This window comes from Neopsephotus bourkii, unplaced genomic scaffold (assembly GCF_033783945.1).
Source record: "Neopsephotus bourkii isolate Nb327-2 ecotype Australia unplaced genomic scaffold, CSIRO-AGI_Nbou_v1 NB_533, whole genome shotgun sequence".
Taxonomy (NCBI): domain Eukaryota; kingdom Metazoa; phylum Chordata; class Aves; order Psittaciformes; family Psittacidae; genus Neopsephotus; species Neopsephotus bourkii.
The window spans coordinates 810,158-837,268 of NW_026901034.1; the positions used below are offsets into that span (position 1 = coordinate 810,158).

Consider the following 27,111-nt stretch of genomic DNA (forward strand, 5'->3'; position numbering starts at 1 on the left):
ATGGGGCAGGATGCGACCCTGAGAGAGCTGGAACCAGCTCCCGCTCCGTGGCAGGGTGACATACGGGAGCAGCAAAGGAGCCCCTCAGGCAGTTCCCTCGAGACAGGAGTCCTTGTCCCTTCAGGAAGCCTTGTACAGGAGCTTTCTGAGCATCCTCCGCACTCCACATCCCCTTACAGAGGTCAGCACACAGCAGCACACAGGGCACTAAAGCCACCACGTGGCAGCATCAGCCCATAGAGGGAGGGTCAAAGCTAGACACAGCCAGCCCGCTGCCTGCCGCGGTAGGGCGAGAGAGGGAGTTCTTTACGTGGAGCCAGAGGTGAGGAGCCAGGCTGCAGTGAGCTGCCGAGCTTCGGTGGGTCCCGCTCTGCTGCCGATGGGAAGGGGGGACCACAGCAGCAAAGCAAAGTTCAAGTGCCACCTTCTGCAAGGGGCAGGCCCAGCCTGTTGGTATGGGTGGGATTGGGCAGGGATCGGGTCCTCATCCCTCTTTGCCTACACATGTGCTGCGGGAGATTCCACGTCTTCCAGCAAAGTTGGTGTTCAGGAGCTATTTGGGAGTTATACCCTTATGTGGAAACATGTGCCACTCTGGGAAACAGGTAGCTGGCCACCAAGAAGGAAAACCACAAAATCTCCGTAAAAGCTGCTTCAGCAGCATGGCTCAGGTGACATCTCCTCCTCATCCCCATCCCTCTCCGCTATTTGACCATCTTTAGGGATACAGGGTGATGCCAACTACTCTCTGTGTTAATAGTTGTTGCATCTTCTTCCAGTGAGGCTGTTACAGGGGGAGAACATGTCTGTCTGCACCAGCTAAAGGTGCCTGCAAGTGCATGTGCTTGTTTCTCATCACTCTCCATGGCTTACAGGTTTCCATGGTGCCCAAACACTACACTGGGCAGTGCCCTGTCCCATTCGGTTGGTGATGCTAGCGTAGAGAAACCCTCTTCTTTCAGGCCATCTGCTGCCTGGAGGCTTTAGAGATTTTAATTGTGCTCTGTCTCCCATCTCCATCCTCAGCGATTGTCAAGACCAGGGTGGGTAACACCCTGAGCCGGGTCTGACCTTTAAGCTGGCCCTGCTGTGACTGTGGTTGCATCAGAAACTTCCTGAGGTCCCTCCTGGCCAGGATTACCCTAAAAGCATCTCACGCCAGTGGTGTTGCTCTGTCCTAATCTCGGTGGGATCACTCCTGTGGGAGAGCAGCGCCCTCCAGCCATCATTTCCCCACCTTACTCTGAGGCTTGGGCCAGGCAGGCCTTCCCACAGCCCCTGTGCTTCAGCCAGACCTCAATCTTCAGTGCCACAGACAAACATCCTCCTGCCAGCTCTGCCTGTACCTCCTCATCCTCTGAAGGCATGAAGTCCCTGAATGGGGTTCCTGAGCCCCCTATCCGCTCAGCCTGCCTTTCCTTGAGCCTCCTACCAGGGACCCTGATGCATTGGTCCACCGAGAAACATCCTGCAAAGGGTTAAGTACGTGGTGCCTGGGGCTCTTTATTATGAGTTACCAGCCCAGCTCCCTCACCAGAGCCTGCAGTGGTGGCCCAGGGCTATGGTGCTACCATCTGCCTGGGTGTCTCCATAACCTGCCAGGCTCAAACCAACCTTGGTGTCACCCCAGCCTCATGCTGGGACTCAGCAGGTTGTGGCCTCACCCCTCAAGAATCATACTGGTCAGTGCTGATGGAAACGTTGCCACCCTTGGTATCTCTCCAGCACCCACTCCTGTCTTTGCCCTCCCAGCCGGAGTTCTCGCCCCCACCACTGCTATCCCAGCTCCCGGTGATTTTTGGTGGGAGAAGCTTGCCTTCTGCCTTGGTACAGATGGACACAGCCCTGGGGAATCCAGTCACTGCCCCTGAAGGAGGGGGATCACAGGGATCTGCATCCACACAGCCTGGCAGTCCCCCACCCACGGCTCATGGGCCACCCGCAGCATGAACCCTGCCCACCATGGGGCAACACTGGAGGGGTCCCCAACACCCCAGTGCTCCCCAGCAGGCGCAGCAGCATCCCCACTGTGCTGGCTGCTGGTGCTTGTGTGTTACATGCTGTCCTCATGCAGAGGCTGCTCAAATCCTGCCACAAAACTGCTTTATGCTCCCAGTCCCATTAGGAGCACCAGAGGTGCATTCCCTGCCTGCACCTACCGGGCAGCTCCCGGTGCCTGCCCCTTGCTGCCAGGGCGGCAGACCCTCCATGTGGACCAGTGGGGCAGCTCCTGGCACCATGGTGGGTTTGCAGGGGCAATGCAGCACCAGCACCAGCCTCCCAGTAGGAACCAGTACTCCTAAAGCACATCAGTGCCCAGCTGGGGCACAGGCACCTGCTGCCCCAGGACACCCAGGGGAGCCCCTGAAGGTGGGTGAAGAGCCACAGGAGCTCATGGCTGCTTTGCAGGTTCACTTCCCAGGCAGGAAAAGCCATGGGGGTGGAAGGACCCGCTCCCTGTACATGAGACTGAAGTGCTCACACCATAGTGATGTTCAGAGGTGTGCAAGGGTCCAACTCACCCTCCAGCCCTGTCCCACTGCTCAACTCCCCTTCACCTCCACCCTGTCTCTCTCAATCACATCATTTTCAGCTTTCCATCTGCATGCATTGAGCAGACTCGCTCTAATCTGCTCACAAGCAAACACGCAGGGTAGAGAGGCCCCAGGAAGACCCCACTGTCAGCTCATGCTGAGAAAGGCACCCGAGGATTCAGCTTCCCAGAACAGCAGAACATCACCACAGGCTGCTCCACCGGCAGGTTTTGTCACTTGGAATAACCGGCCACCTCTCATCCACTGGAGCCATGGATGCAGCTCCTCACCCACCTCAATCACTGTGTGCTCCCAGCCCGCTGGAACAGTTTTGGGACAAACATATTTTCACTAATTAAATGCATGTTCTGATGCATACAGCCAGCAGCAGTTTGAGTGCAAGTAAACCTGGCATCCCAGTGCAGGACAGGGCCAGCATCAGCTTTTGTCACATGGTGGCTCCAGGCTGGGGCACACTCTAGCTGGGGCAAAGAGAAGAAACCCAGAGGAGTTCCACTGCCGGTCTTTGGGCAGGTCCCCGGGGGCTTTCAGGGAGTGCTCAGACACCCTTTTAATCTCCTCTGCATGCTCCAGTGATAGGAAAACACCAGTGCCAAGATGGTGTTCCCCTAGTTTGGTGGGTCAGCACAGACTGCCATGCTTCACCAGGCTTGTCCCACGGCTTGGGGCTGGGTGATGTGACCAGTGGCATGGGCTGTGTCCCTGTGCTGAATCCACCATCATCCTGGGGTCAGTGTCCCCAGGCAGCCCACCCTGGGCTCTGCATGGTGACGGGCTGCACCACAGCACCCAGTGCAGGGGAGAGCCATAGCGGCACCCAGCCTGGAAGGTAAAGGACCCCCATGACTTTCCCTAGGCTGCATTGCGGGGCGGGGGAGGCTCTTGGGGAGCAGGCAGAGGTCTGGACCCACCTTCCCATCCCCATGGCTCACAGTCTGGGGGCTGCAACACATCCCTGTCCCCGTGTGATGTAACCCTGGGCAGGGCGGGACGCCCATCCCCGAGCGTCCCCGGCTGGACCTGGACCCTCATCCCCGTCCCCGGGTGTTGCACGGGGGGCTCGGCGGGGCTGTGCCGGAGCTCCGGGGGGACGGGAGACCGACACCCCCGGCGCCCGTCGGGGCGGCCCGAGCCCCGGGAGGCGGCACCGCCCCCTCACCACCCCCCACCCACGCCCCCCCACCCCGTCGGAGCCCGGCGCTGGCGGGAGGCGGCCGCGGTGCAGAAGCGGCTCGCTTGCCGCCGCGCTCAGGTAGCGGAGCCGGGACTGCCGGTGACACCGGGGCTGCCGGTAACACACACCGGGGCTGCCGGTAACACACACCGGGGCTGCCGGTAACACACACCGGGGCTGAGGAGCCGCCGCCGCCGCCGCGCAGGGTAAGCGCAACCCGGGAGGAGGGAGAGCCCCCCGGGCACCGGGGAGCGGGACCGGGGAGCATCCGCGCTACGCGGAGCACGGGTGGGCACAGCCCGGGGGGGGTCCGTGCTGGCCGGGGAGCCGCGGGGAGACCTGGGCTGCTTCTCCCCACGGAGCGCCCGCTGGGGCTGCGGGGTGTTCTGTGAGAGCAGCAGTGGGGCAGAGGGAGGGTCCCGTCCTGGCGGGCAGGCAGCGGGGCGGGGGGAGCACGGAGACGTCTCCTTGCCTTCCCCTGGGCTTGGTGGCAACAGGGTACCCGTGGGTGCCGGGGTGAGCAGCGGTGGCACAGGGGCTGTCACACCGCTCACAGGGGTGGCTTCTGCTCCCCTGGCCCCTCGCTGGCCCAGGGCTGGCAGCGGTGCCGTGGAAGCTCTGCCAAGAGACGGGATCCCGTTGTGCCCCGGCTCCTCTGCCTGGTGCTCCCCGAGGTTTTGGCTCCGGCAGGGAAGTGACGGGAGCTGTGGCAGGCCAGGACGTGCCTGCAGCTGGCACTCACAGCCTGGTTCTCTGCTGCCTCCGGGAGCACATCTCCTCCTCTGCACACCCTCAGTCCACCCCCTCTTACCCAGGATCCAGGTCCTCAGCTCAGCCCAGGACGTGCCCCAGCACTGGGAGCACCTGCCAGTGGGGCAACCATGAGGGATGTGCTCAGGCCTGGGTACCGACAGAGCCTCTTCCATCTCGCCTGGATGTGCCTGCTCTCCTCCATGCCGGTAAGGGGCAAGCTGGGACTGGCCCATGGGGCAGCAGGGTTGGCACTGCTGGTCTTTGACCCATTGTGAATGGGTTCGGTCCTGGCTTGGCTGTGTGTGCCTGCCCATCTCGAGGCAGGAATCACTGGGGGGATACCTGCAGCCTCCTCGGGAGCCACCTGAGGCTCTGAGCCAGTTTTGGGCTTGCAGCAAGGTGGGGCCAAGGTGCTGGAGAAGACGTTCGAGGAGTGGATGCGGTACCGTGACGAGTGCTTGAGGAGGATGGCGAGCGAGCCCTACCCGGCAGGTACCCTCTGTGCCCCGGCTCAGGTCACATGGGAGGGCACGTGGAGCTGGGTGGCAGTGGGGCTGGGGCCAGGTTTTATCCTTCCTCCAGTATCCCCTATGCTAGTCACTGATGGAGGGATGCGCTGGGGGACTGACGAGTGTCTCCACATCTCAGATGAGCTGCCCAGGGCCGGGGTGTCCTGGGGGATCTGAGGCTGGTGTGGGGCACCAAGGACCTGTTCAGGGTGATGCCCCCTCAGAGATGCTGGCAGTGGGCTGGGGTGGCAGGGCTGGATGTGGCTGTACCACCAGTATTTTACCATTGCCTTTCCTCCCTCGCTGCTGTTGGAAGGGATCTTCTGCAACCGGACATTTGACATGTATGCCTGCTGGCCCGACGGGAGCCCTGGCATCACCGTCAACGTCTCCTGCCCCTTTTACCTGCCCTGGTTTGAGAAAGGTGATTATGACTCTACAACTACCTGAAGGGAAGTTTTAGTGAGGTGGAGATTGGTCTCTTCTCCCAAGTAACAAGGGGTAGGACAAGAGGAAATGGCTTCAAGCTGTGCCAGGGAAGATTTAGACTGGATATTAGGAACAATTCCTTTCCCAAAGGGTGCTCAGGCATTGGAGCAGGCTGCCCAGGGCAGTGGTGGAGTCACCATCCCTGGAAGTGTTCACAAACCCTGTAGATGAGGCCCTCAGTGACATGGTTCAGTGGTGGCCTTGGCAGTGCTGGGGAATGGTTGGACTTGATGATCTCAAAGGTCTTTTCCAACCTAGTTATTGCTATGCTTCTATGACCCTCTGCTGGCCTGGAGCTGGAAGCCAGGGCTGAGCATGCTGGGAGGTGGGAAGTTGCTCCTGGGGTTTTCCCTCTTGTCCACTGCTTGGGGAAGAGGAACCCACAGCAGAGCTGGGTGTGAGGTCATGCATGGAGCATGGAACAGAGCCACATCTGCCCTGGCAGAGGGTCTTTGGGGCTGAGTAGAACCTGACCCACCATAGCAGGAGCAGGGTTTGGGGGAACGCAAGGGGAACGCAGTGTTGGTGTCCGCAGTGAAGTACGGGCTGGTGAGCCGCAGGTGTGGCCCCGACGGGCAGTGGGTGACGGTGAACGGCAGCCAGCCCTGGCGCGACTACTCACAGTGTGAGGAGGAGACAGCGGCCACCGTGGAGGAGGTGGGTGCCCTGGCCCAGGCACGCAGCGCGGTGCTGCTGGCCCCGGCTCACCAGCGCGGTGCTGACCTGCAGGAGGGTGCCCGCCGGCTGATGGTGAGCTTCAAGGTGCTCTACACCGTGGGGTACTCGCTGTCACTCCTCACTCTCGTCTCTGCCCTGCTCATCCTCACTGTCTTCAGGTAGGAGACCCAGGGCACATGGTCCTGCCCCTTGTCCTCCCCACCAGTGGCAGCTGAGCTGAGGGGTACCCCCCACGCTCTCACTGCTGCAGGAAGCTCCACTGCACCAGAAACTACATCCATGCCAACCTCTTCGCCTCCTTCGGGCTGCGGGCGACCTCGGTGATGGTGAAGGATGCACTCCTGGAGAGGCGCTGGGGCATGGAGCTGGTGCAGGTGGCTGACTGGGAGGCTCTGCTGAGCCACGAGGTGAGTGCTGCCCCATGGGGTCCCTGCATGGTGCTGGGCTGGGATCACCCCAGAGATGGGTGTGCGGTGGGTGCTGGTGCTCACGCAGCCACAGGAATCTGCAGAGTGAGCTCGGGGGGTGCCCATGCCCCTGATGGGGGAGCTCTTGGGGTGCCTGTGCCCGTGGATAAGCCCATGGGGTGCCCCATGGTGGGTATCCCCTCACAGGTGGCGCTGGGTTGCCGGGCCGCGCAGGTGCTGATGCAGTATTGCATCCTGGCCAACCACTACTGGTTCCTGGTGGAAGCTGTCTATCTCTACAAGCTGCTCATCGGGGCCGTCTTCTCCGAGAAGAATTACTACAGGCTCTACCTCTACCTGGGCTGGGGTAGGGGCCACTCGGGCATGCGGTGGGGCTGGGGGCAGGACCTGGGGTTGGTGTGGGTTGTGGCCCTGAGAGGGTGCAGGGAGGGGGCTCTGCTGACCCTGGGTGTCCCCACGGTGCTCCCTGCCCCGGGACTGGTCTCTGAGCTCAGGTGGGTGCTTGATTTTACAGGGTTTGCTGTGTGACTTGCAGGGACCCCCGTGCTGTTCGTGGTGCCCTGGGTGGCCGCCAAGTACCTAAAGGAAAACGCGGAGTGAGTGACAAGAAATGCGGGGTCCCGATGGGGTGCTCAGCCCAGGATGGGCAGTGGGATAGAGGCTGCTATGGGTCCCTGACCCACTGAGCTGGGGCTGGCATGCTCTTGGCCTCATCCTGCCCCCATGCATGGTGTGATGGTGCTGCTCTCCCTGTATCCCTGCACAGGTGCTGGGCACTGAATGAGAACATGGCTTACTGGTGGATCATCCGCATCCCCATCCTGCTCGCCTCCCTGGTATGGGCACCATGGCCCCATGGCTTTCCCAAGAGCAGCAGTTCTCCAAGGCATCGTGCTAAACACAAGTTGTTTTGTGCACCAGCTTGCTAATGCACGAGTTCTGGGAGCCTATGGAGGGGTGGTTGTGCTGAGCCCCACAGAAAGGGGCTGGGTGTGGCCCCTGATGCTTCCCAGCCAGGATTTTGGGATGGTGGGAGGGGAGGAAGCTCTGGGGACCCAGTGCTGCTGGGCTGTAGCAGCCTCAGCAGTTATGGGAGTGTCATCTCCCACAGCAACCCAAGGGTGCATATCGTTGTCAGGGTGGGCTGTGCCCGGCTATGCAGGATGGTGTGCATGCAGAGTGCTCAAGTGTGCAGGGTGCTGGGCTGTGTGGGCCCCTGCACTGTCTCCTCCCGCAGATCAACCTGCTGATCTTCATGCGGATCCTCAAGGTGATCCTGGCCAAGCTCCGGGCCAACCAGAAGGGCTACGCAGACTACAAGCTGCGGTGAGCTGGGAGGGTCATGCGTCCTCCTGCCACCTCCTACACCGCCTCCACCTCCCCATCCACCCCTACCCTGCACCACCATCCTGTACATCGGGAAACAGCCACCCTAAGATCACCAAAAAGCTTGTCCCTGACTGTATTTGTGCCCTAGCACTTCAGTACTCTCTGCTAGAGGAGTCCACTTATTCTCTTTCAGGCTGGCCAAAGCCACGCTCACCCTCATCCCCCTCTTTGGGATCCATGAGGTTGTCTTCATCTTCGCCACTGACGAGCAAACCACAGGCATCCTGCGTTACATCAAGGTGTTCTTCACTCTCTTCCTCAACTCCTTCCAGGTGAGGCAGGAGCCTTTATTCTGCCATGGGTACACCATGGAGCAAGAGCTGGGGGGGGGGGTCCTCTTCCAGCACATTATCCCCACCCCATGGGGACCTCCAGCCATGTCACTGAGTGCATGATGGTGCCTCCCGTGCTCTCTGAGGCTGTGGTGGCAGGGAGACCTTGGCCCTAAAAGTGCCCACAAGTGCTCTAGGGAAACTAGATCTATCTTAGCCCCAGTGAGGCTCACTCCCCTCCCCTGCTCACCCTCCAGGGCTTCCTCGTGGCTGTGCTCTACTGCTTCGCCAACAAGGAGGTACGCACAAGCCACAGCTTCTGCCCAGAGCATGGCTCAGCCCTGCCTCAGCCAGAGGCTTTGCCAACCCAGCCCTTGCTGCTCGTGCTGCAGGAGGGCACAGCCAGGACAAAGCCCCTCTCACTCCTGTCTGTGACAGGTGAAGTCAGAGATGAAGAAGAAGTGGCAGCTCTGGAAGCTCGACCACCCGATGCTCTGCTGTGCCCAGTGATGTGGCACTGGGCACTGCAGAGCCAGGGAGAGGGATGTGGTGGGTGCGGGGACCCGGCGGGAGGGCAGCACTCCTGGGATGGCCATGCTGGGACCAGCATCTCTGCTGTGCCACACCTGAGAGCACTGGAGCTGCTGGGGGGACGTTCCCCTTCTGCGGTCCAAAGTGAGGCAGGTGCCCTTGGCTGCTCCCTCAGAAGAGCCTCACCTCGCTTGGTGAGCTGCATGGGGGATGCTGCTCCTTTCTACCATCAGCTAGCTCTACTGGCACCCACCAGATGTGTTCATGAAACCCCCTTCCCATCCGCACCAACTTGGGCACCTCTAGAAGGGGATTGTGGCTGCGGGAGAGGAGCCCATCCATCAGCAGAGGACAAGCAGCAGCGAATGGGAGATACTGCTCAGCCCAGCACTGCTGACAGATCCACACCCCTTGCCTGGTGAACCAGCACCTCCTGCTGCACTCGGGGCTGTGCCAGCACTGCTCCCATCCAGGACACGACCTTCCTGCTCTCCTTGCCCTGAAGACCATTTCTCCAGCACACCAAGAGCTCCCTGACATCCATCCCAGAGCCATCCTGCACAGTGCCCTGTAAAGAGATGCTTCTGCTGCACCTTCTCACACTGCTCACACCTGGTACAGATCATAGCATCAGCTCTCCAGCAGCACAGATCTGCACCTCGGGAGTCCTTCCTCTGAGCTTCTCCTGCAGCAGATTCCCCAGCCACAGCCACAGCACTCATGTAGCTTCCTGCAGTGCTTGAGCACTTGGACTGCATTCACTCTGCATGTCAACGGCAGTGCTGCTGCTCCCTCAGTAACAGGGGAACATCACACGGGAGTGTGAAGGACCCAGCACCAAGCTCAGCACCAAGTCTGCAGCAGGGAGAGCCAGGAAGCCCGGGTAGGAGCCACACTTGGCTCAGGGACAGTTTTGCCGGCAAAAGGCTGGTGTGTCCAAGTACAGATGTTCAACAGCTGCCATTTGGGATGTTTGCTTCCCAATAGAGTGCCAAAGCCACAACCGCTGCCTCTTGCCAAGTGACTCCAGGGCAACCAAGGAGCACCTACACCTCTGCCTTGGCAAGTGAAACATCAAGGCTGTGTTGTTTGAGTAGTGCTGCATGTATCTGGCTTACAGCTCCTTTCCTGGCACTCTGCTCCCATGGGAGCAGAATGCAGCTCAGACGCTATTCCCTGACCCCCTTGCTCTTGCCCCTTCAGCAGCAACATAGCCATGCTGCTGAGTCTGTCGTTGCACTGCATGATGCTTTACCTTGGGAAAAGTCTGCTCTGGGAGGGAGGAAGCAGCTCTTGTTCTTCACTGCATGGATACAGGGGGCTCGACATCTCCAGTCCCCTCTGCTCTCAGCCTGGGACAGAGCCTTTTGCAGATGCAGCATCTCAAAGAAGGTAGCCTTGAATACAGGAAGGAAAGAGTATGTGCACAGCTCATCTGGGCCTGAGGCTAGAGAGGCATGCACGGGTGTTCCTGGCTCCTTGTAACCCCTCTGAGCCCATTTTACACATTAACTCTCTTCTCAGATGTAAATAAATGTTTATTTTTCAGCAGGCAGAGCATGTTGCTTGTCAGCCTTGAGGGAGGGGAACACAGAGGCAAATGCAGCCATATATCCAAGGGCACAGATTTGTGCTTCAGCACACACCCTCTCAGGGAGAGGGCATTAAAAAGATCCCCAGAGGGCCTGGCTCGACTCAGCCAGCCTCCCCCACTGCCCTGTGCTTCCAGGTGCTTGCTGAAATGCTGTGCAAGATGGAGCTGAGAAGAAACAGGTAACAGTTCTCACCACCGAGGACTCTGAATCTTGGCACAAGAGGAAAAGCTCCGGCTGCACACCAGCTCACGTGGTGGGCGGCTGTAGGACACAACACATCTAAGAAACCCCATTTATGTTGAAATACATCAAGAGCTTTAGTTTTGACCAGAAAGAAATGGTAATATTGCCCTATTCAAAGCTCTCCGTGACAGCTGCTGAATGGTGTACTCAGTATGTGGTTCTAGTGAGCAAGAAGTTGGGTGAAGGTGTGTAACAGTCACACCAACAGCTCACAAGTCTCAAAGCACAGCTGGGCCCAAGGTGACAGGAAAACACCAGCACACCACTCAACAAAGCTTAAACTTACTTCTGAGTTAGTGCAGAGAAACAGCTTTTCATCATGTAACTGGGACCGCAGGGGAGCGCAAGCAGTGATCCCAGCCAGGAAGGGAAGAGCTGAGCCCTCAGGGGAGCATCCACTGTATCACTCACCCGTGATCTTCCTCTACAGCCCTGGCACTGCCTGACCACATGAATTCCCATATCACATCCAGCAGGAGCCAGGCAGGGCTGGGAAGCCTTGGATAAGGCAGCCCCTATAGCCCTCAGCACACGACCACATGGGAGAGGAAGCTGGAAAGCACTGTATGCATTCCCAATCATCCTGAAGGAAATGAGGGAGGCTATTCATGAATTATACAACCTCACACACCAGAAACAGGTTTTCATTTTTTATTATTTCATCCAGGTCAGCAAACACTATTTCACTCGGACAGCACTGGACCCCCACTGCCTGCACAGCCCTGACTTCAGCTCTGCATGCCGTGTGAAGTGCCCCAGTGAAGGGACTCCCTCTCCTCAAGGTGCCACTGTCCTATAAAATCCCCTTCGGCTACTCTAACATCCCTTTAAGCCTTTACAGCTGAGCTCCTGCAGCACCTTTTTGTAGGGCTCTCCTTTTCCTTCACACATACACAGCTGCATCTCACTCACCCTTTTTCCCAGGCCCCCAAACATTATTATCTATTGGATGTATCCCCTTAACACTCCCAAACCCCTTTTCTTCCACCCTATGACCAAGCAAAGCCAGCCCAAAGAGATGTTAATGCTGCCCTTTTCAAAGCCAAGTCTGTGCAGTGTCTGCTTCCAGCCACCCTCTTTTCTACTCAGCTCTGAATGCATTGCTGAGCCAGGGCTTCCCCTACTCTCCAGATGCTCCCAGGCCTATCCACTTGGATTTGTGGGGTTTGGGTTGAGATTTCTTTTGCTTCCAAGAAAACTTTTCCCCTTTCCACACAGACATCTTGCCTTAAATTCAAATCTGGGCTTCTAAGGGACACAGCACTGACAATTATGTGCTAGTGCAGCCAGAGACAGCACCAAGGATCAGGGAGAGGGCAGTAAGTGCCTTGGCACTCTCCACCATTCCTCCAGCAAGGGGGAACAGAGGATAAAGCCCAAAATATCTTTTCCAGTACAGCCTCAATGCTCTGAGCAGCCTTCAAAGATGCTGCCTTAGCAGAATTGGCTCTACCTTACCAAAACTAGCTCTTTGGGGTGAAATTTTCCTGTCCTGGGAGATCACCTGCACCAGCACAAGAATGCCTTGGCAGAGCTATTTCCAAACACTAAAGCCTGTCAACCAAACACAGGCAGTGGTTGAGGAACAAAGCTTTGAACCACCACTGCACCTGGGATGATTTCTTTTGCTCATCTCCCATGTGGAATATATCTATCCCCTAGTTCCCATCCTGCCTGCCCTGGCCCTCTGCTGCTTGCCAGAGGCGTAGGAGACTGAGCAGTCCCAAACTCTGTTCTCTCTCATGTCCTTCCAGGGGAACATTGCCTTGAAACCACTGTCAGTGTTGGGATCTTGGCACTGACGAACCAGACAGGCAGAATCTCTGCCATAAAGCACCTACCACAAAAACAAGTTCCTTGGGACTGAATAACATGATCGCAAACAACCAAAGGACGGCCAGAATCTGAACCGAACCAGGGTAAGCTGGTTGGATAGAGAGGTTTTGAAATACACATCTAGGATGGCAGTGGAACAAATATTCCAGCTACGGACTGCTGCCTGAGCTTTGCAGACTGCTCACTTCATCCATCCTCAACAAACCTGCCTTCCTTATTGCTTTAAATACACTTTCTGGGCCTGTGCAATGATGCATTATCTGTGCCAATCCACATGGCATAAAAGGAGGCACAGCAAGTGTCAGAGGCCCTGGGGAGGATGGGATGCAGAAAAGGATAGTTAATTAGACTGCTGTGGGTAACTGTCAGCTGTCTGCCACTACACAGCCCTGAATGATAAGGACTGCAGGAAGCTTAAGGCAGATAAAACTTCTGGGCTCAGTGCTTCTCCTCATAACTTAACCTTTTGGTATGAGCAACCATGATCCTGGGAATGCAGACAACAGTCAGGTCCAAAGAGCTGCTGGATTGTGGTCTCCTGCTAACACTCCTCCTCCCAGGCATGTTCTCTTGCGGCTGAGACCTTCTTCCACACATCCACCAGCTGCTTTGGCCCTCCCAGGAGAGCTGCAGTGCTGCCAGCACGGCCCTTGCACTCACTCACCCAGGCACACTCAGCTTCCGGGTGGAACAGTCACCCGACGTCAGTATTCCTACAGCCACAAAAAGAGGACAGGCACGCTTTCAGTGGGACAGAGACAAGGGGGGGTAAGGCTTTTCCAAAGAGAAAACCAATCAGAGGGCACATAAGGATCAGTTAAAGTGCAGCCTCAATGTGCCTCACTCAGTGTGAGTGAGCACTGGGCACACTCAGCAGATGGCTGTTACTTGCTGCAAGGAATGATGTCTCCCCTCAGTGCCACAGCCCTCTGGCTGTCCTTAGCTCCCACTCACCCTCCTGCTTTGTTACGGATCGAGCCAGCTTTGCCCACTCTGCCCTGGGGATTGGAGCCTTTGGAGGTTTTGAGTCACAGTCTGCAGAGCTTTCCCTGAGGACCAAACAAAAGAAAAATAAAATGAATAAAAATCAGTGTTAGCAGTAGGCCAGCAAGCAGTAAAGAGCAGGCTGCAGTTTGCATTCAGACACTGTTATTCTGCCTCCAGGCTCCCTTTTCCCCTGCAGCTTCCAGTGTCTCAAAACCAGGAGTGTCTTTACTCTATGACTGCCTGTTGCTAGGACAAGTCCTGTCAGAGAACATGGCACAGGCTTTGGGAAACACTTCATTAGCAGCTCTGACCACAAAGCAGGAGAGACGCAGGGCCACACATCCCTCCTTTCTCAGTAGAGTATGAGGCGGAGCCCAAGATCTGCAGTGAGACCAAGTGCAAGGAAATGCCAGCACCAACTTTAGAACCTAGAGACTTCCCTCAGTGAGAGGGCACTGTTAGGTCCCCCCAAACTACCACTGCCAAATCATGAAAAACCTGTCCAGCCATGCCCCCCTCCAGCACAACAGTCACTTCATGTGCCCATAGTCGTCCCTGACCTTACCCATTTCTCCCACACGCTCCTCTAGGACAGCTGACAGCTCAGGCAAGCTGAGAGACTTCAGGGAAGGTGGCCATCCTTCCAGCACTGCAAGAAAGAGGAACCATACATTTAATCAATCTGCATGCTGTGACTGACAGAGACAAGGGTTTGGTGCAGATGCTGTGAAACATCCACCCCCAAAGTGGTTCCAGTCAGGGGTTCTGAGTCAGTCAGGGAGGAGAGCTAGAACTGCCTGTAACAAACTGAGGGGGGTTCCTGACAATCCTACCACTTAACTTTTTTATACTGTCTGGGTCATATATTAAGAGACTCTCAAAGAGATTAATCGTGGTGGACAGAGATCAAGAGAATCTGTACTTGACTCACTTTTAAAACACACGTAGCCAAGAGCACATCTCTAGAAGCATGTAATGGGCAGCAGGATTATTTGCTAACTCCTCATGATGAGCAGCTGGTGGGCCCAGCCACATGCAGCAGTTCCCCCACAGACCCCAGATCAGGTCAGGGTACCAGCCATGGCACCAGATTCAGACCTTGCTCTAGTCCATAGCGCAGCAACACACCGAAGGTGCCCACACACTGCCACACAGGAAGGGAAACCATAGGCCCCTGGAGCAGGGCTGCCACTGGGTGCCCGTGCTACAGCTTTGCACTTTTAGTCACAAACACCTGCCAGAGCCCCAAACTTCCCACTTGCTAATAATTAAAAGCTGCTGAGAAACTCTGCTAAAGTCCAAATGCCCCAAGCACTTTAAACCCTTTCCTGAAACAAGAATTTTTACATTCAATTTAAAGGTTTGGCTGTTCATCTGTTTCCAAAATCACTTTTAACTTCATCTTTCTAGCACATGGCTTGCTCTGGGGTCTCCTGCTGCCCACCCACCCTCTGCATCCAGTGCTGTAGTTGATAAGGTCTTCCTCACCCAGGTGCTCACCAGGCTGCCTGCTTTCACCAGTTCCCAGCTGCATCTCTGTGTCCAGCACTCTGCCCATTGCCTGCTCCTGGGTTAGCCGGGAGGACAGCTCTGCCTGACAGCATCTGCCAAACAAGACAAAAGCCCATCACGAGTGCACAAGGACACTTCCTGGAACAACATGCCAGTCTGTGCACTCCTACATCCTGCAAGTACCTGCTTGGGGTGCCGAGAGACCACATCTAACGCCCTGGGTTACAAACTGCTCCTTGTTCCTTCCCAGGAAGAGGAAGACGTGCCCCAGACAAAACTCAGGGTGCTCTCCACTGTGCCCCATCTCCACAGCAATCTCTGCCCCTGTCCACAGAGGAGCTGCGGGGGGAGAAGAGAAGGAAGGGGCGGAATGAGCAGGAGAAAGCCCAAGCCAGGGGCTGCACCTGATTTATATGAGAATCAAGCCTGATCCAAGTTTTCTAATGGGCAAATTAAGCTACCTCAGGACAGGCATCAGGTTAAAGCAAGAGAAGCATACAAAGTTCTCTGGCTGTCATCAGCATGCCATTAATTCAAACAGTGTACCCCCAGAGCATGGCAAGGCCCTTCTAACAGGCAGCCTCAGCTCCTCAGCTCGGGGGAAAAGTCAAGTGCTCTGCCCCTTGCAGCCTGGAATATTGTGCTGCTGTCCTGGAAGCCAATCCCAGTTCACCCTGGTTTGGTAGTGAGCAACCCTGTTGGGCTAAGGTCTACAAGCTGTAAGATTACTGCTGCCTTCAAGGACATCTCTGTTCTATCAATGGACAAGCAGGACCATGGCAGGGGTCCAAGTGGGACAGGGAGAAAAGCACCACATAGGCAACAAAAAGTATATTAGGAGGTGGCGGAAGACAGAACTTAAATGCAGTGGTGTGACTGAGCAGGACAGGCTCTTCTGTTAGCTGTCGGCGTTTTAAGAAAAGTGTTCCTCACTAGCCAGGGTAAGGCATTGCAAGTCTTCTCATGTAAGTACAAACGAAACACTTGGGCTTTTGGTTTTAGTTGAAACAGGAGCACGCACCATCCCTGGAAAGTTGGGCCATTTATAGCTCATGCACCTGGTTAAGGCTTTGCATCTGCTCATGTGCCCGGGCCTTCCCACTAGAGTCAGTCAGGCAGGATACAAAATGGGTTCAGACACCTGGTGAGCTCTCCTGCCTTACCCTGAGCATCACCTGCAACACTGCCACCATGGTGGCTTAAATCCCATTTCCCAGTAGCCTCAGCGCCACTTCCTGGGAATAACTTACTTGATCTGATCCAACAGAACTCCAGCATCCTTGGTGATGGCCTGAGCCTCTCTGAGCTGGCACTGAATGGCATTCCAGGTCTCATCCCGCTCCATCAAACAGCTCTCAGCCACTGCACGCAGCTTCTGTTCCTGGCACACCTGGCCCTTCATCACCTCCACCTCTTCACACCTCTGCAGCAGAGCAGAGCAGGGTTAGGCTGGGACCTTGAAAGCCCATCTAGTCCACCCACCCTGCAATGAGCAGGGACATCAACTAGATCACCTTGCCCACAACCACATCCAGCCTGGCCTTGAATGTCTCCAGGGATGGGGCAACCACCACCTCTCTGTGCAACTTGTGCCAGGGTTTTACCACCCTCACTGTAAAAGACTTATTCCTTACATCCAGCCTGAACCTCCCTCTTTTAGTTTAAAGCTTTCACCCCTCATTCTGTCGCAACAACAGAGCCTGCTAAAAAGTCTCTCCCCATCTTTCTTATAAGCCCATTTTAAGTACTGAAAGGCCACAGTACGGTCCCCCCAGAATCTTCTCCAGGCTGAACCACTCAAATGCTCTCAGCCTTTTGAACACAGTTTCCCCCCACACCAAGACCAGCCTCACAGTTATAATTCCCCCTTCCTCTCCATCAGCAAAGATGCTCAGTGGGCCCAATTTCCCCTAATCAACAGAAGTCTGTTTACTAATAGCTGCACAAATTCACCACAAAAATGACACTACAGAAGAAGAGTAGGTATTCAATTCCTCCCACTTGCCTTTTTAGTTCTCAGGTGAATGGGAAATGGAGACATAAAGGCTTCACAAGCATACAATCCAGAGGATGAGGAGTGGATAAGCACTTACGGTGTTACCTGACTCAACACTGTGTCCACTGAAAGCTATGCCTTTTCCTTTCCCCTGAGCCATTCAAGGCACAAGAAGAAAGATATGCTCCCAGTCACTGCAGTGGGGTAAGCATTAAGCAGCTCATGGCAGACTTCTTACCTTGTGCAGCTGAATGGCCAGCTCCTGCATCTCTGCCTCCAGCCGGTCTGCATAGGCCAGCTCCAGGGCATCACTGGGCAGCCGAGCATTGCTGTGCCACCGCGCAATGGCAGAAGTCATCTTCCTTTTTGGGCCAAACAGACTGCGGGCAGAATGGCAAACCGTCAGGGACAAAACACTAAGCCAGCAGTTCCCAGACCCATGGATGCCATGAAGACCTCTGCAGTCTCCTGGCTCCTCCAAAACCAGGAGCCTGGTACAGCCAAGAGCTAGGGGATATCAAAATTGCATGGGAGACAGCCAGAACAGAAAATCACTCACTAGCTAAACCTTCCTGACCAGGTTGTGTGCATCGTTTGTAAGGGGAAAGATGAGAACTACATTACAGACACTCACGTGATGCCTATTTCTTTCAGGTCACTCTCTGTGAGTGTCAGGAAGATCCGAAGGTCAACATCTTGCTCCTCAAACACTTGCAGATACTTCAGGCACCCGATCTGTTCAAGGAATGTTGCCAGGTCCTGCAGCACAACCAAACAAACTTAGTTATACCCTCACCAACAAACACGTAACCATTCCTCGTAATCACAAATATCTGCTTCCTCATATTGTTGCTGTGCTTTTCTAGCAGCAACCATGATTTTCCCTGGTTAACTGCCTCTCTCCACAGTCACACAACACAATAGGACCAACCTGTTTACTGCGGCCATTGCCTCTTGTAACAAATGCAGAGAAGACAGCAACACCTACCTTAGTCCACATGCCAGCTATGCTTGGTAGCACACCCACAAGCATGAAGGGTCTGAAATACCTCACTAAGCAACAGCAACACCTAAGCAAATAGTTCTTGCACAAGAAATTGCTATTTAACAAGCATTTAAGTTTGGGCAGAGGTTTGGAGTCAAAGGTATTTTGGTGACAACTTCCCTTTTATCCAAGAAAGTGGCTTCGGCAACCGGGGCAAAACCTCCTGTGCTTGATACACTAACACTGCATTACTTCATACGGCTCTCTGTGTGCAGTTACCTGGGGCCCTGTGTAGGAAGGGGGCTCAGGAAGGAGCAGGTGCTGACTAGAGCTCCCAGCTTTCCCTGGGCAGTGAGTCCACTGGCTATCACTGTTGCTGTAGCGGTTCTTGATCTTAAAGCTCTTGGCTTGTTTCCGACTAGGGGGACTGTTTGCATGGTCAGAGTCCTGCAAAAGGAAGAAAAAAACCCACAAAACATAAAGGTTGAGGATGATCATCAGAAGATGTCAGGATCACTATAGCTAACAAATGCAGACTCCTTCAGGTCCCAGCCTCTAAACCCAGACAGCCATCCACAAACACAAGCAAAGACTAGCAAAGCCCTCATTAGGAAGGGCTGAGTCAAATCACTCCCAAGATGGCAGCCTGGCACCATGGAATGGTATCAAGCTCTTGTAATCCCACCTTAGGAAGCAACATGCCAGAGCAAGCCAGAACAGAGAGCAACACCGAGTCCTCCCTGAATCAATACAATGCACTAAGGTTCTACCTGTGAGAAGCTCCTCAAGATACAGGCAACTTCTGCTGATGTTCAGCTGTAACACCCTTTTGTACATTAGCACCAGAACTATTGTCTTGAACCATGTGAGCTGTGACATGAACCACAGAATAATCTCCAACTTCTTCCCTTTTCTTATGTACTTCAGAAATTCCAACACTGCTGCACTTCCCTAAATCTTACTATACTACCTACTATCTCACCAAGCTCAAGAACTGCCCTAGCTGTAGTCACTTTCTTTCTTGACCACCACCCATCCAGAAGTCTGCAAAGAGGTAAGTTCTCTTTAGAAGCTGGAGCGGGCTTAATTACTGTCTAGCCATCAACAACCTACTCTAGATTGAATGCTCTCCAAGAGTTGACTATTAGCTGGAGATCAAACAAGGCAAGCCATAATCTTCCAATGTAGAAGCTGGTTCTCTTATCCCTGTATTACCACTCTTCCTCATCCAGCCTGGTACTGCAGCCTCCTGTAGAGGCAGAATCATAGCAGGCTGCGGAAGGGTGACAGCACTGGGCAGGCTGAAGGCAGAAAGAGGAAAACTGAAAATCCCACCTCATTGCTTTCCAATGAGCCTTCACTGCTGACTCCCAGGGCTTTGGTCAGGCATTCACTGCTGCTGCTGCTGCTCCTGACGGCTGCTAAGTTGTTGGCGAGGAAAACATTATCCTCTGGAAAGGAATGGGGAAAAAAAAATCAGGTTCAACTCCCTTATGCTCAGTGCTGGTTTTGCTACACAGTTACCAGTAAAACCTGGTGGAGGTGTAAAGGAAGAAGCCCTGAACAAGGCTTTGTATCCAATACTCGTGACACAAGACAATTTTGAGACAGAAATATCCCATGTCTGATCCCAGACATTAATCTTTCTCCAAGTCTGTTTACTACCACAGAGAACAGGAAGGCCGAGTGTGGGCATTTGTGAGGCTCTTGGCTATGAAGTGGTATCCTGATTTCAGCTGGGACAGACTTGTTTTTCTTTCTAGTAGCTGGTACAGTCCTGCGTTTTGGATTTAGGATGAGAATGTTGATAACACACTGATAGTTTAACTGCTGCTGAGCAGGGCTTATACCAAATCAAGGACTTTCCAGCTTCTCATGCTACCCCACCAGTGAGGAGGCTGGGGGAGCACGAGGAGCTGGGATGAGACACAGCCAGGACAGGTGACCCCAACTGCCCAAGGGACATCCTGTGCCTATGGTGCTGTGCTGAACACTAAAACCGGGGAAAGTTGGCTAGTGGATGGCAGCCTGCTGGACATCCATCAGCAGGTGGTGAATAATTGCACTGTGCAGCACCTATTTTGTATATTCTTTTACCATTATTACCTTTTTTACTTGTTTTCCATCTTATTAAACTGCCTTTATCTTAACCCACAAGTTTTACCTTTTTCCCCAATTCTCTCCCACATCCCACCAGGGGGAAGTGAGTGAAAAGCTGTTTGGTGTTTAGCTACCTAATGGGTTAAACCACAACAGGGGGAAAAGTGGGTTATTACTATGCAGCCTATGTTCCCATTAGTAAAGCTCAGGAAAGGTCTTTCCTTGAGCCTAGATCCACTACATAGCCACATTATCCTCTATTAATTCAGGAACTGTCCATATCCTTCCTTTGTGCTGCTTCAGAGAACGATGAGGTTGGAAGGCACCTCTGGAGATCATTTTCTTCAAACCCCTGCTCAAGCAGGGCCACCTACAGCAGGCTGCCCAGTACCACGTCAGGAGCATCTGCAAAGATGGAGACTCCACCACCTCTCTGACACCCTGATCCAGCGTGCAGTAACCCTCACAGTAAAAACAAACATTTCCTTATGTTCAGAGGGAGGCTCCTGTCTTTCGGTTTGTGCCTGTTGCCTCTTGTCCTGTCAGTGGACATCACTGAAAACAACTTTGCTCCATCTCCTTTACATCCTGTCTTCAGATTATTTGTACAAATTGATGAGATCCCCACTGAGCTCTCTCTTCTGTAGGCTAACTCACCGCAGCTGTCTCAACCTTTCCTCAGGAAAGATACTCCAACCCTCAATATCTTAGTGGGAAAGGAACATGCAAACCGAGGGCTTGGTCTTACATCTATCTGCAAGCCAAACTATTTCCAGGAAGTGACTTACCCCTGCTGCTGCTGCTCTCCACATCCTGCTCATTAATTGGAGAGGTAACATCCCTGTTCCGGATATTCTCTGCTTCACAGCTGCCATCATCATTGAAGGTGACGTAGCCCTGAGGAGGGACCTGCTCTGTGTGCAAGAGGAAAGAACAACAAAGATTAGGATGCTCCTGCAGGAAAAACAACCACTCAGAGATTTTAAATTAATCAAAAGAAGATACTGTCTTCTCAGCTGGCAGTTTTCATTCTAAAAAGCAGAGAAAACCTGAGAAATGCATATGCCCCCACCTCCTTCCCACAGACACACATCTGCTGTACCAGATTTAGATGGCTACATTAAATATAAGTCAGAGGAAACAGCCTCATAGCAGAGATGCACCTTAAGCAGCAGCTTTCAGCTTTTCCTCTCCTCTTCATACCAAATTGTCAAAGGGAAAAACATCTGCTTAAAAAAGCTGCCAGCTACACCACATCCCCAGCCAAGCATGCCCTGTGAAACCAGCCCCTAGCATCCCACTTATTTAAGAGGCTGACAGTATCATTTCAACACGGCCACTTCCCACAGGATAATACTTACCTGTATTAACAGAATGAACTGAATTTTTAACACACTTTTAAGTCCACATTTTTAGTTATTCTAGACAACTAGGTAATCAGCCTGAGAAATACCTACAGCTATGACACATGCACAAGAAAATTCATACCACTGTACCCAGGGACTGATGTCTGAATTGGGATATTTCTCTTGGCCTATTGCAAAAGGTTTGTAATCTCATTTTTAGCAGCACTTCAAGCATCAGGGAAGACAAAACTGACAGATCGAGGAGCAATGAGTTCACTTTCATCATCTATGATTTCTTGGCCTGTGTGACCACTTCCTCTGTCATCAGCTTCAGAAGGGTTCTCAAACTTCCAACCCCACCTCAGAAAGGGAAGCTGAACTGTTCTCAAGTAATTGAACAGTAATTGAGGTAACAGCAGTGTTTGTTCCATGTAAGTGTTCCATTCACCAATAATCAGCCCCGATATAAAAGAGTTCAAGGGGTTTTCTTTTGAAACCACAGATTGGATAGCCTTTAAGATGGCGTTTGCTGTCTTTGTTTCTGTATAAGCCACACATGAATCCCAAACAAAGAGAAAATTGTTGGCACAGAAGTAGCTGCAAAGCATTTGAGACCTCAAAGGACTTTCACTTCAGCTTCTAACTATCCTTACCATAGCGAGACTGCTTCTTTCCCCCAATTCCTACTGCTGTTATCTTAGCCAAAGCCTGGGGCCCATCATGGATGCTGGGACCCTTGGTCCGACGAACAGGTCTCTGTCTCTGGGGAGTAGAGCACGATTCATCTGAGGAACTCAGCTCTTCATATTTTCCTATAGTTCAAGCACAAATTGTTAGCAATACAGTAATAACTTCCCTAGTTTATTTCCTACTGATCCTATAAATGCAGTGGAAATAAAAGAAACTTTAAAGAGGAAGGGTTAAACAGTTTATCTAGGTCAGGAAAGAGCTAGCAGACAAAAAAACTGTTGGATCCATTCCTCTTCCATCCCCAGAAATGCTGGAATTTCCAGGATAAACCACCTATTACTACATACAGCAGCATGCTTTCAAAACATCGAACACCTCTTTTCAGGGTCTATATTACAATGAGCAAACTAAAGCACATCTCTCTTACCTGGACCCCTACAGAAGACCTTGGGCACTGGGGCTGCGTGCAAATCTATCAACCCCACAATCTTTGTATGTCCATACTTCATGGCCAGTGTTCGTGCTGTGGCTCCAGTGTTATCTCTGACATCTGTCTTCACTCCCTGTACAAAAAACAGAAAAATACGTTTGAAACACAGCACTATATACAAAAGAAGCAAGAAGCTAAAGGACTGTCTTAGCTCCTCCATCAGAAACAGGCTCATCTTTGACAGACAGTTCATGCTTCACTAATACCTTGCTGCCTTTGTAGATACCAGTAGCCCAGGTATATGGCACTACTGCAGGGAGCTAGTTTGTTTTATCTGAAAAATATTTTGCCCTGCTGCCTCCTTCTGGAAGTAAGCTGGATCACTTCAATAAATATCAAACTCAAGTTGTTTAACAATGAGACACACATGCGCATAAGATTTTCGAGGCAGAAGATTCCCACTAGCCTGAGCATGCAAGCCTATAAAGACCATAAGGAGAACACCACTTTAGCTGTTTTCCAAATCAGTGATTATTCAGTTGAATCTGGACCACTTCTTTTCACACAAGGCCAGCGTAAGATCAGAGAACTAGTCTTCAGAAAGCAAATACTTTGAGAACAGTTCAGTAAGCCTGGGACTTGAGAGGTGACTGTCATCAAGGATCAAACATAACACTAAGAAGTCTGGTGTCAGACTTCTGGTCCTTCCTCTGAGGGCTGGAAACACAGACTTTCAGCTTTCCGGAGGACAGCCTGGAGACTTACATGACTGAGAAGGTACTGAACAATTATCTCATGGCCAGAAGCAGCTGCTTCCATCAGGGGTGTATATCCATACACTGGCTCCCTAGAGAGACACCAAACATGAACACATTAATTACAACAATCAAAGCTGAAATATGCTGCAGTCTTTACCATACCCTAATAGCATGACTCCAGCCTCTACCCTCAGCTGATCACAAACTCTACCTTGTATTGCCTGCTCATCTGCACTCTGGTCTACCTTAACAAAACTCCCAGGGGAGATTCACTAAGTGTTACTCTTTTGGCAGCACAGCAAGAGCTTACCATTCCAGTTGCAGATCTGCCCTTCAGTAGTGAAATCAGTTTTGCAAGAGCTAACAAAGCAAGAGCCTCCTGCTGACCTCACGCAATCCAATACACATTAATGTAAGGCAGCTCCTATGGCACAGAAATGGACTGCACACTTCAGAAAAACAAACTCAGCTCCAAGTACACAGAAAACTCAATAGAAAGACTTGTAAAGTGCACTTGAATTCAGAAGGCACTGCACCTGCTTGCTTTCAGTTTAGCCCATAATTAAACAAGCATTAAATCTGATTTCTCTTTATCTTAGGTAAATAAACAGTAACAATGACTTCACTGCTTGTTTGCAGGTCACCTGTCCTGGTATGCCATGCTTCCTGAGGTATAGGAGGAAAGACAAAAATAAGTGTCTTCTCTTTGCCCATGTCCAAGTGTGTTCCATATGCCAAATGCTGCTGTCATACCTGACATCTGTTGAGAAATTAAATGACAGATTCCTCCTTACTTGCAGTTGGCATTTGCCCCATTGTCCAGTAAGAACTTGACCATCTGCTGATGTCCAGCGCTGGTACAATGAAATAAAGCAGTCCAGCCATGGATATCCTTCATCTCCAGCTCTGCACCTTGCTTCAAGAGAACAGAGAATGTTCTTTACTGCACCCCTCTGCTAGGTCTTTTAGACACTGTCCCTCTGTGCTGGGACAACAAGAGAGTTTAAATCCTTGTCAGGAAGATGAACTTGCAAAAGAACACAAATTGCGTATTTTGGTTGCAACTGGTGGAGAATCCTACCCTGTGCATTTAAACTGTTTACTGGGGCTTTAGTTATTTAATATAGCATACATACCTGTAGAAGAAAGTAAGCAACACTTTCATTTCCACAGCTGGAGGCAAGCATAAGCGGTGTCTGCCCTTCTGGTGTTGGGATGTTCACATTCACTCCCGCTTCCAGCAGCAGGTGCACAATGCTGTCATGGCCAATATAGGAGGCATACATCAGTGGAGTCCAGCCACCACAGTTCCTCTTATTTAGATCCAGATCTCCACTAATAAACAGAAAAAAAATCATCTGAATGACTGTCCTGGAGCTGTAGATCACAGCAGGCTTCTGCGGTCTCTTGCTACCATCCTTGTACTGAAAGAAGGCTGGAAAAAATAGCCCTCTCAGCTGTAGCACAACTTCCAACAAATCACTAAAGAGATAATTTTTATCAGGAGATTTGCCCCTTGAAATTTTGTGCCTAAGAACCCTTTGGGAGCTCCAGTGATATGCCCCTGTTGCAGTATTAGACCAACCTGCATGCAGCCAGTGAAAAACCATAACTGGCAGCAAGTAATCACAGACCGGTGCCCTCCCCCAGCCCCTCCTTACCGCTGAATACACTCCTGCACCACTTCACACTGGCCGACAGAGGAGGCTGTGTGCAAGTCCAGGGGGACATCCAGTTCTTCCCAACAGATCATCTGGCCAACCCCGTGCCACATGGAAAGACTGCGGCTCAGCAGCTCCGACTCACTAGCTTCATCACTCAGCTCCGACATCCTGCCCTGAGTAATCAAAGCAAAGCAGAACTTTGAGCTGCTCATCTCCATTTTCTACAGAACATGGCACTGCCCCTTAGCGCTGCAGCTCCAAAGTGCCATGGCCTTGGAAGCTGAGGTCATCTCAGAGGTAGGGCACTGTTCCAAACTCCTACCTCTACTTTGATCACCTCCGTAACCTGAAGCTACAAGACTTGCTGAGGAGTTTTTGCAGCAGACTCTGGGATTTGAATACCCTGGAAATATAAAAGCCAATAATGGTAAAAAGCCATCTTTTAAATCTCATTTTAAGCCTTCAGAAGCACTGGCTTTATTTCTTCCCTTTCTAATCAAAACGTGCCTAAGGCAGCTTTCGATACCCTTAAAAAAAAAAAAAGTCAAGAAAAGACTGACTATGCACCTATTTAAGTTCTGATGGCATGCTCAGTGTTACACAAAAGGATGGAATTCTTGGTTTTATAACAGAGAATTAATTCATGTGTCAGACATACCTGGTCTTTTTCCGTATGTCTTATATTACAGGATGGCCCTGCTTAAATTAAGACATGGTCATTAATAATGAAAACTGTCCACTGCTCTCAGAAGTAGTTAATATCACCTGAATAGGAGCACACTTCATGATGTTCTCAGGTCCTAAGTAGATTGCTGCTATCAGTTCTTGTTTCAGCACTTCAGAAGCAGTCCAGTCCCATCTCTGGATCTTGGCAATTGCTGGAACACTCTGAGCAGCAGTGACCTGCACATTCATTACCTGATCATGTCCACCACCCCTCAGGCAGTAACCTAATTACAAAGCTAGTAGAGTTGCATGACTGTCTGAAAGGTTTATTTCCCATCCCTAGCCTTAGGGAGCAATTGCATATTAATCATTTTAACCACTCACAGGAGTGTTCTTGTTTGGCACTTCATAAAGTGCTGTTGGACAGAGCTGCATCTGTCATGTGAGGTCTTCAACCACAGCTTCAGATTACATCCAAGCCAACCCAACGGGAAGCATTTTCCACTTCTTGTGGTCTCATCACCCACCACACAGCACTTACGGTGTTTGACTGGTCCCATAGAATTATGCTGGGTAGCTAAGCCAACAGAAAGTATTCTTTCTTTTTCTTGATGAATTTCTTGCCAGTTTAATTCCTGATTCATGCTGGGGTCATGCAAATGCCAAATTTGGCATTGGTGAAGAATAAAAGAGAGCAGGAATACTTTTCAGCAGCATTTGTTCTTTAGACTGCCCCAGCCGTAACATTTCGAAACAGTACTTACATTTTCTAAGCACTTGGGAGTCCCTCTTGCAAGCACCAGCCTCTTTTCTCATAAGATAAGAAAAATGCCTTCAATTCTTACCTCTTCACTCCCCACCTGGATGTTTCTCCCACACCTTGTTTTTTTCCCCCCACACCTTCAGTCTGTTAAGACTACAAAAGCATTATCCATTCTATCTAATCAGCATGTGCTGGTAACAATTCCTTTAACATATCGGCAAATGCATCTGTTTCTACCTAACAGCAGCAATTTGTATAACACTGGCAATCCAGAGCCTCAGGCAAGAATATGCAGGGCAGAACCCAAATGAAAGACATGAACACCCTGCAATCAAAATACAGATGTAAGTGTATTTAAGTGGATCATAAGGCAGGAAGTAGGAGTGTTTCTCATTAGAACAGATTAAGGCTGCTTCTGGTAGGCAAAAAGGCATGTTGACAGTTAAAGGAATTTAAATCCACAACAGTTTGTAGAAGTGTGGATGAAAGTGAAGCTCACTCTTTGCTCTGCAGGTCTTCTGTTAATCAGATATATGAAGCTCACAGGTGTTTGGGCTCTGTCCGAACCAGCCCCACCGCAGGTACTAGTTAGCAACACAACTTTGGCAAGTTGATCCACAGTCAAGAGAGCAACACTGGCACATGGAAAGTTATGCTTAACTCCAGACTACCCAGACTCTCAGTCTCATCCCTATCCCCTGTGCTGTGCTCTAACTGCTGATGTCTTTGCCTTTTTCTTCACTCTGGGATTTCACCCCAGCC

At 52.1% G+C, this 27,111-nt stretch overlaps 2 protein-coding genes across 9 annotated transcripts; one reads left to right on the forward strand and one right to left on the reverse strand.

Annotated features, from left to right (window-relative positions):
• The first annotated feature begins 4,442 nt into the window (after positions 1-4,442).
• On the forward strand, positions 4,443-9,489 carry LOC133210874 (glucagon receptor-like). 5 transcript variants are annotated; one of them, XM_061350657.1, is made up of 13 exons: positions 4,443-4,688; positions 4,878-4,974; positions 5,308-5,415; positions 6,016-6,137; positions 6,210-6,316; positions 6,409-6,565; positions 6,773-6,932; positions 7,122-7,182; positions 7,353-7,422; positions 7,824-7,912; positions 8,109-8,247; positions 8,505-8,546; positions 8,686-9,489. In XM_061350657.1, exons 1-13 carry the CDS (start codon positions 4,611-4,613, stop codon positions 8,755-8,757), a joined length of 1,302 nt encoding a protein of 433 aa, XP_061206641.1. In that variant the 5' UTR covers positions 4,443-4,610; the 3' UTR covers positions 8,758-9,489. The 5 variants fall into 5 exon arrangements, 4 of the variants coding, with proteins under 4 accessions (XP_061206641.1, XP_061206640.1, XP_061206639.1 ...); XM_061350655.1 differs by having other exon boundaries at positions 4,538-4,688; positions 6,016-6,316; XM_061350654.1 differs by having other exon boundaries at positions 4,538-4,688; positions 6,409-6,932.
• Positions 9,490-11,254: 1,765 nt separating this feature from the next.
• ANKS3 (ankyrin repeat and sterile alpha motif domain containing 3) lies at positions 11,255-25,299 on the reverse strand. Of its 4 annotated transcripts, none has more exons than XM_061350660.1 (17): positions 25,243-25,299; positions 24,918-25,093; positions 24,393-24,591; positions 24,051-24,172; positions 23,264-23,345; positions 22,496-22,631; positions 22,032-22,190; positions 20,821-20,946; positions 19,268-19,383; positions 18,212-18,379; positions 17,582-17,706; positions 17,186-17,327; positions 16,202-16,374; positions 14,940-15,043; positions 14,005-14,088; positions 13,407-13,501; positions 11,255-13,165 (listed from the first exon to the last, which is right to left on the reverse strand). In XM_061350660.1, the coding sequence occupies exons 2-16, from the start codon at positions 25,085-25,087 to the stop codon at positions 13,419-13,421; spliced, it is 1,989 nt and encodes a 662-aa protein (XP_061206644.1). In that variant the 5' UTR covers positions 25,088-25,093; positions 25,243-25,299; the 3' UTR covers positions 11,255-13,165; positions 13,407-13,418. The 4 variants fall into 4 exon arrangements, 3 of the variants coding, with proteins under 3 accessions (XP_061206644.1, XP_061206643.1, XP_061206645.1); XM_061350659.1 differs by having other exon boundaries at positions 14,928-15,043; XM_061350661.1 differs by lacking the exons at positions 11,255-13,165; positions 13,407-13,501 and adding an exon at positions 13,537-13,937 and having other exon boundaries at positions 13,974-14,088; positions 14,928-15,043.
• Between the last annotated feature and the right edge of the window lie 1,812 nt (positions 25,300-27,111).

What these genes read in the sequence shown, in the direction of transcription:
- LOC133210874 (XM_061350656.1), top strand. Translation starts at nt 4,611, where the DNA reads ATGAGGGATGTGCTCAGGCCTGGGTACCGACAGAGCCTCTTCCATCTC. An exon ending in CCTGCCCTGGTTTGAGAAAG is followed by an intron (nt 5,416 to 6,015) that starts GTGATTATGACT and finishes TGGTGTCCGCAG; the next exon opens with TGAAGTACGGGCTGGTGAGC. An exon ending in ACTGCTTCGCCAACAAGGAG is followed by an intron (nt 8,547 to 8,685) that starts GTACGCACAAGC and finishes TGTCTGTGACAG; the next exon opens with GTGAAGTCAGAGATGAAGAA.
- ANKS3 (XM_061350659.1), bottom strand. Translation starts at nt 25,087, where the DNA reads ATGTCGGAGCTGAGTGATGAAGCTAGTGAGTCGGAGCTGCTGAGCCGC. An exon ending in TTGCTTACTTTCTTCTACAG is followed by an intron (nt 24,173 to 24,392) that starts GTATGTATGCTA and finishes GTTCTCTTGAAG; the next exon opens with CAAGGTGCAGAGCTGGAGAT. An exon ending in AAAGAAGCAGTCTCGCTATG is followed by an intron (nt 20,947 to 22,031) that starts GTAAGGATAGTT and finishes TCTTGCACACAG; the next exon opens with AGCAGGTCCCTCCTCAGGGC.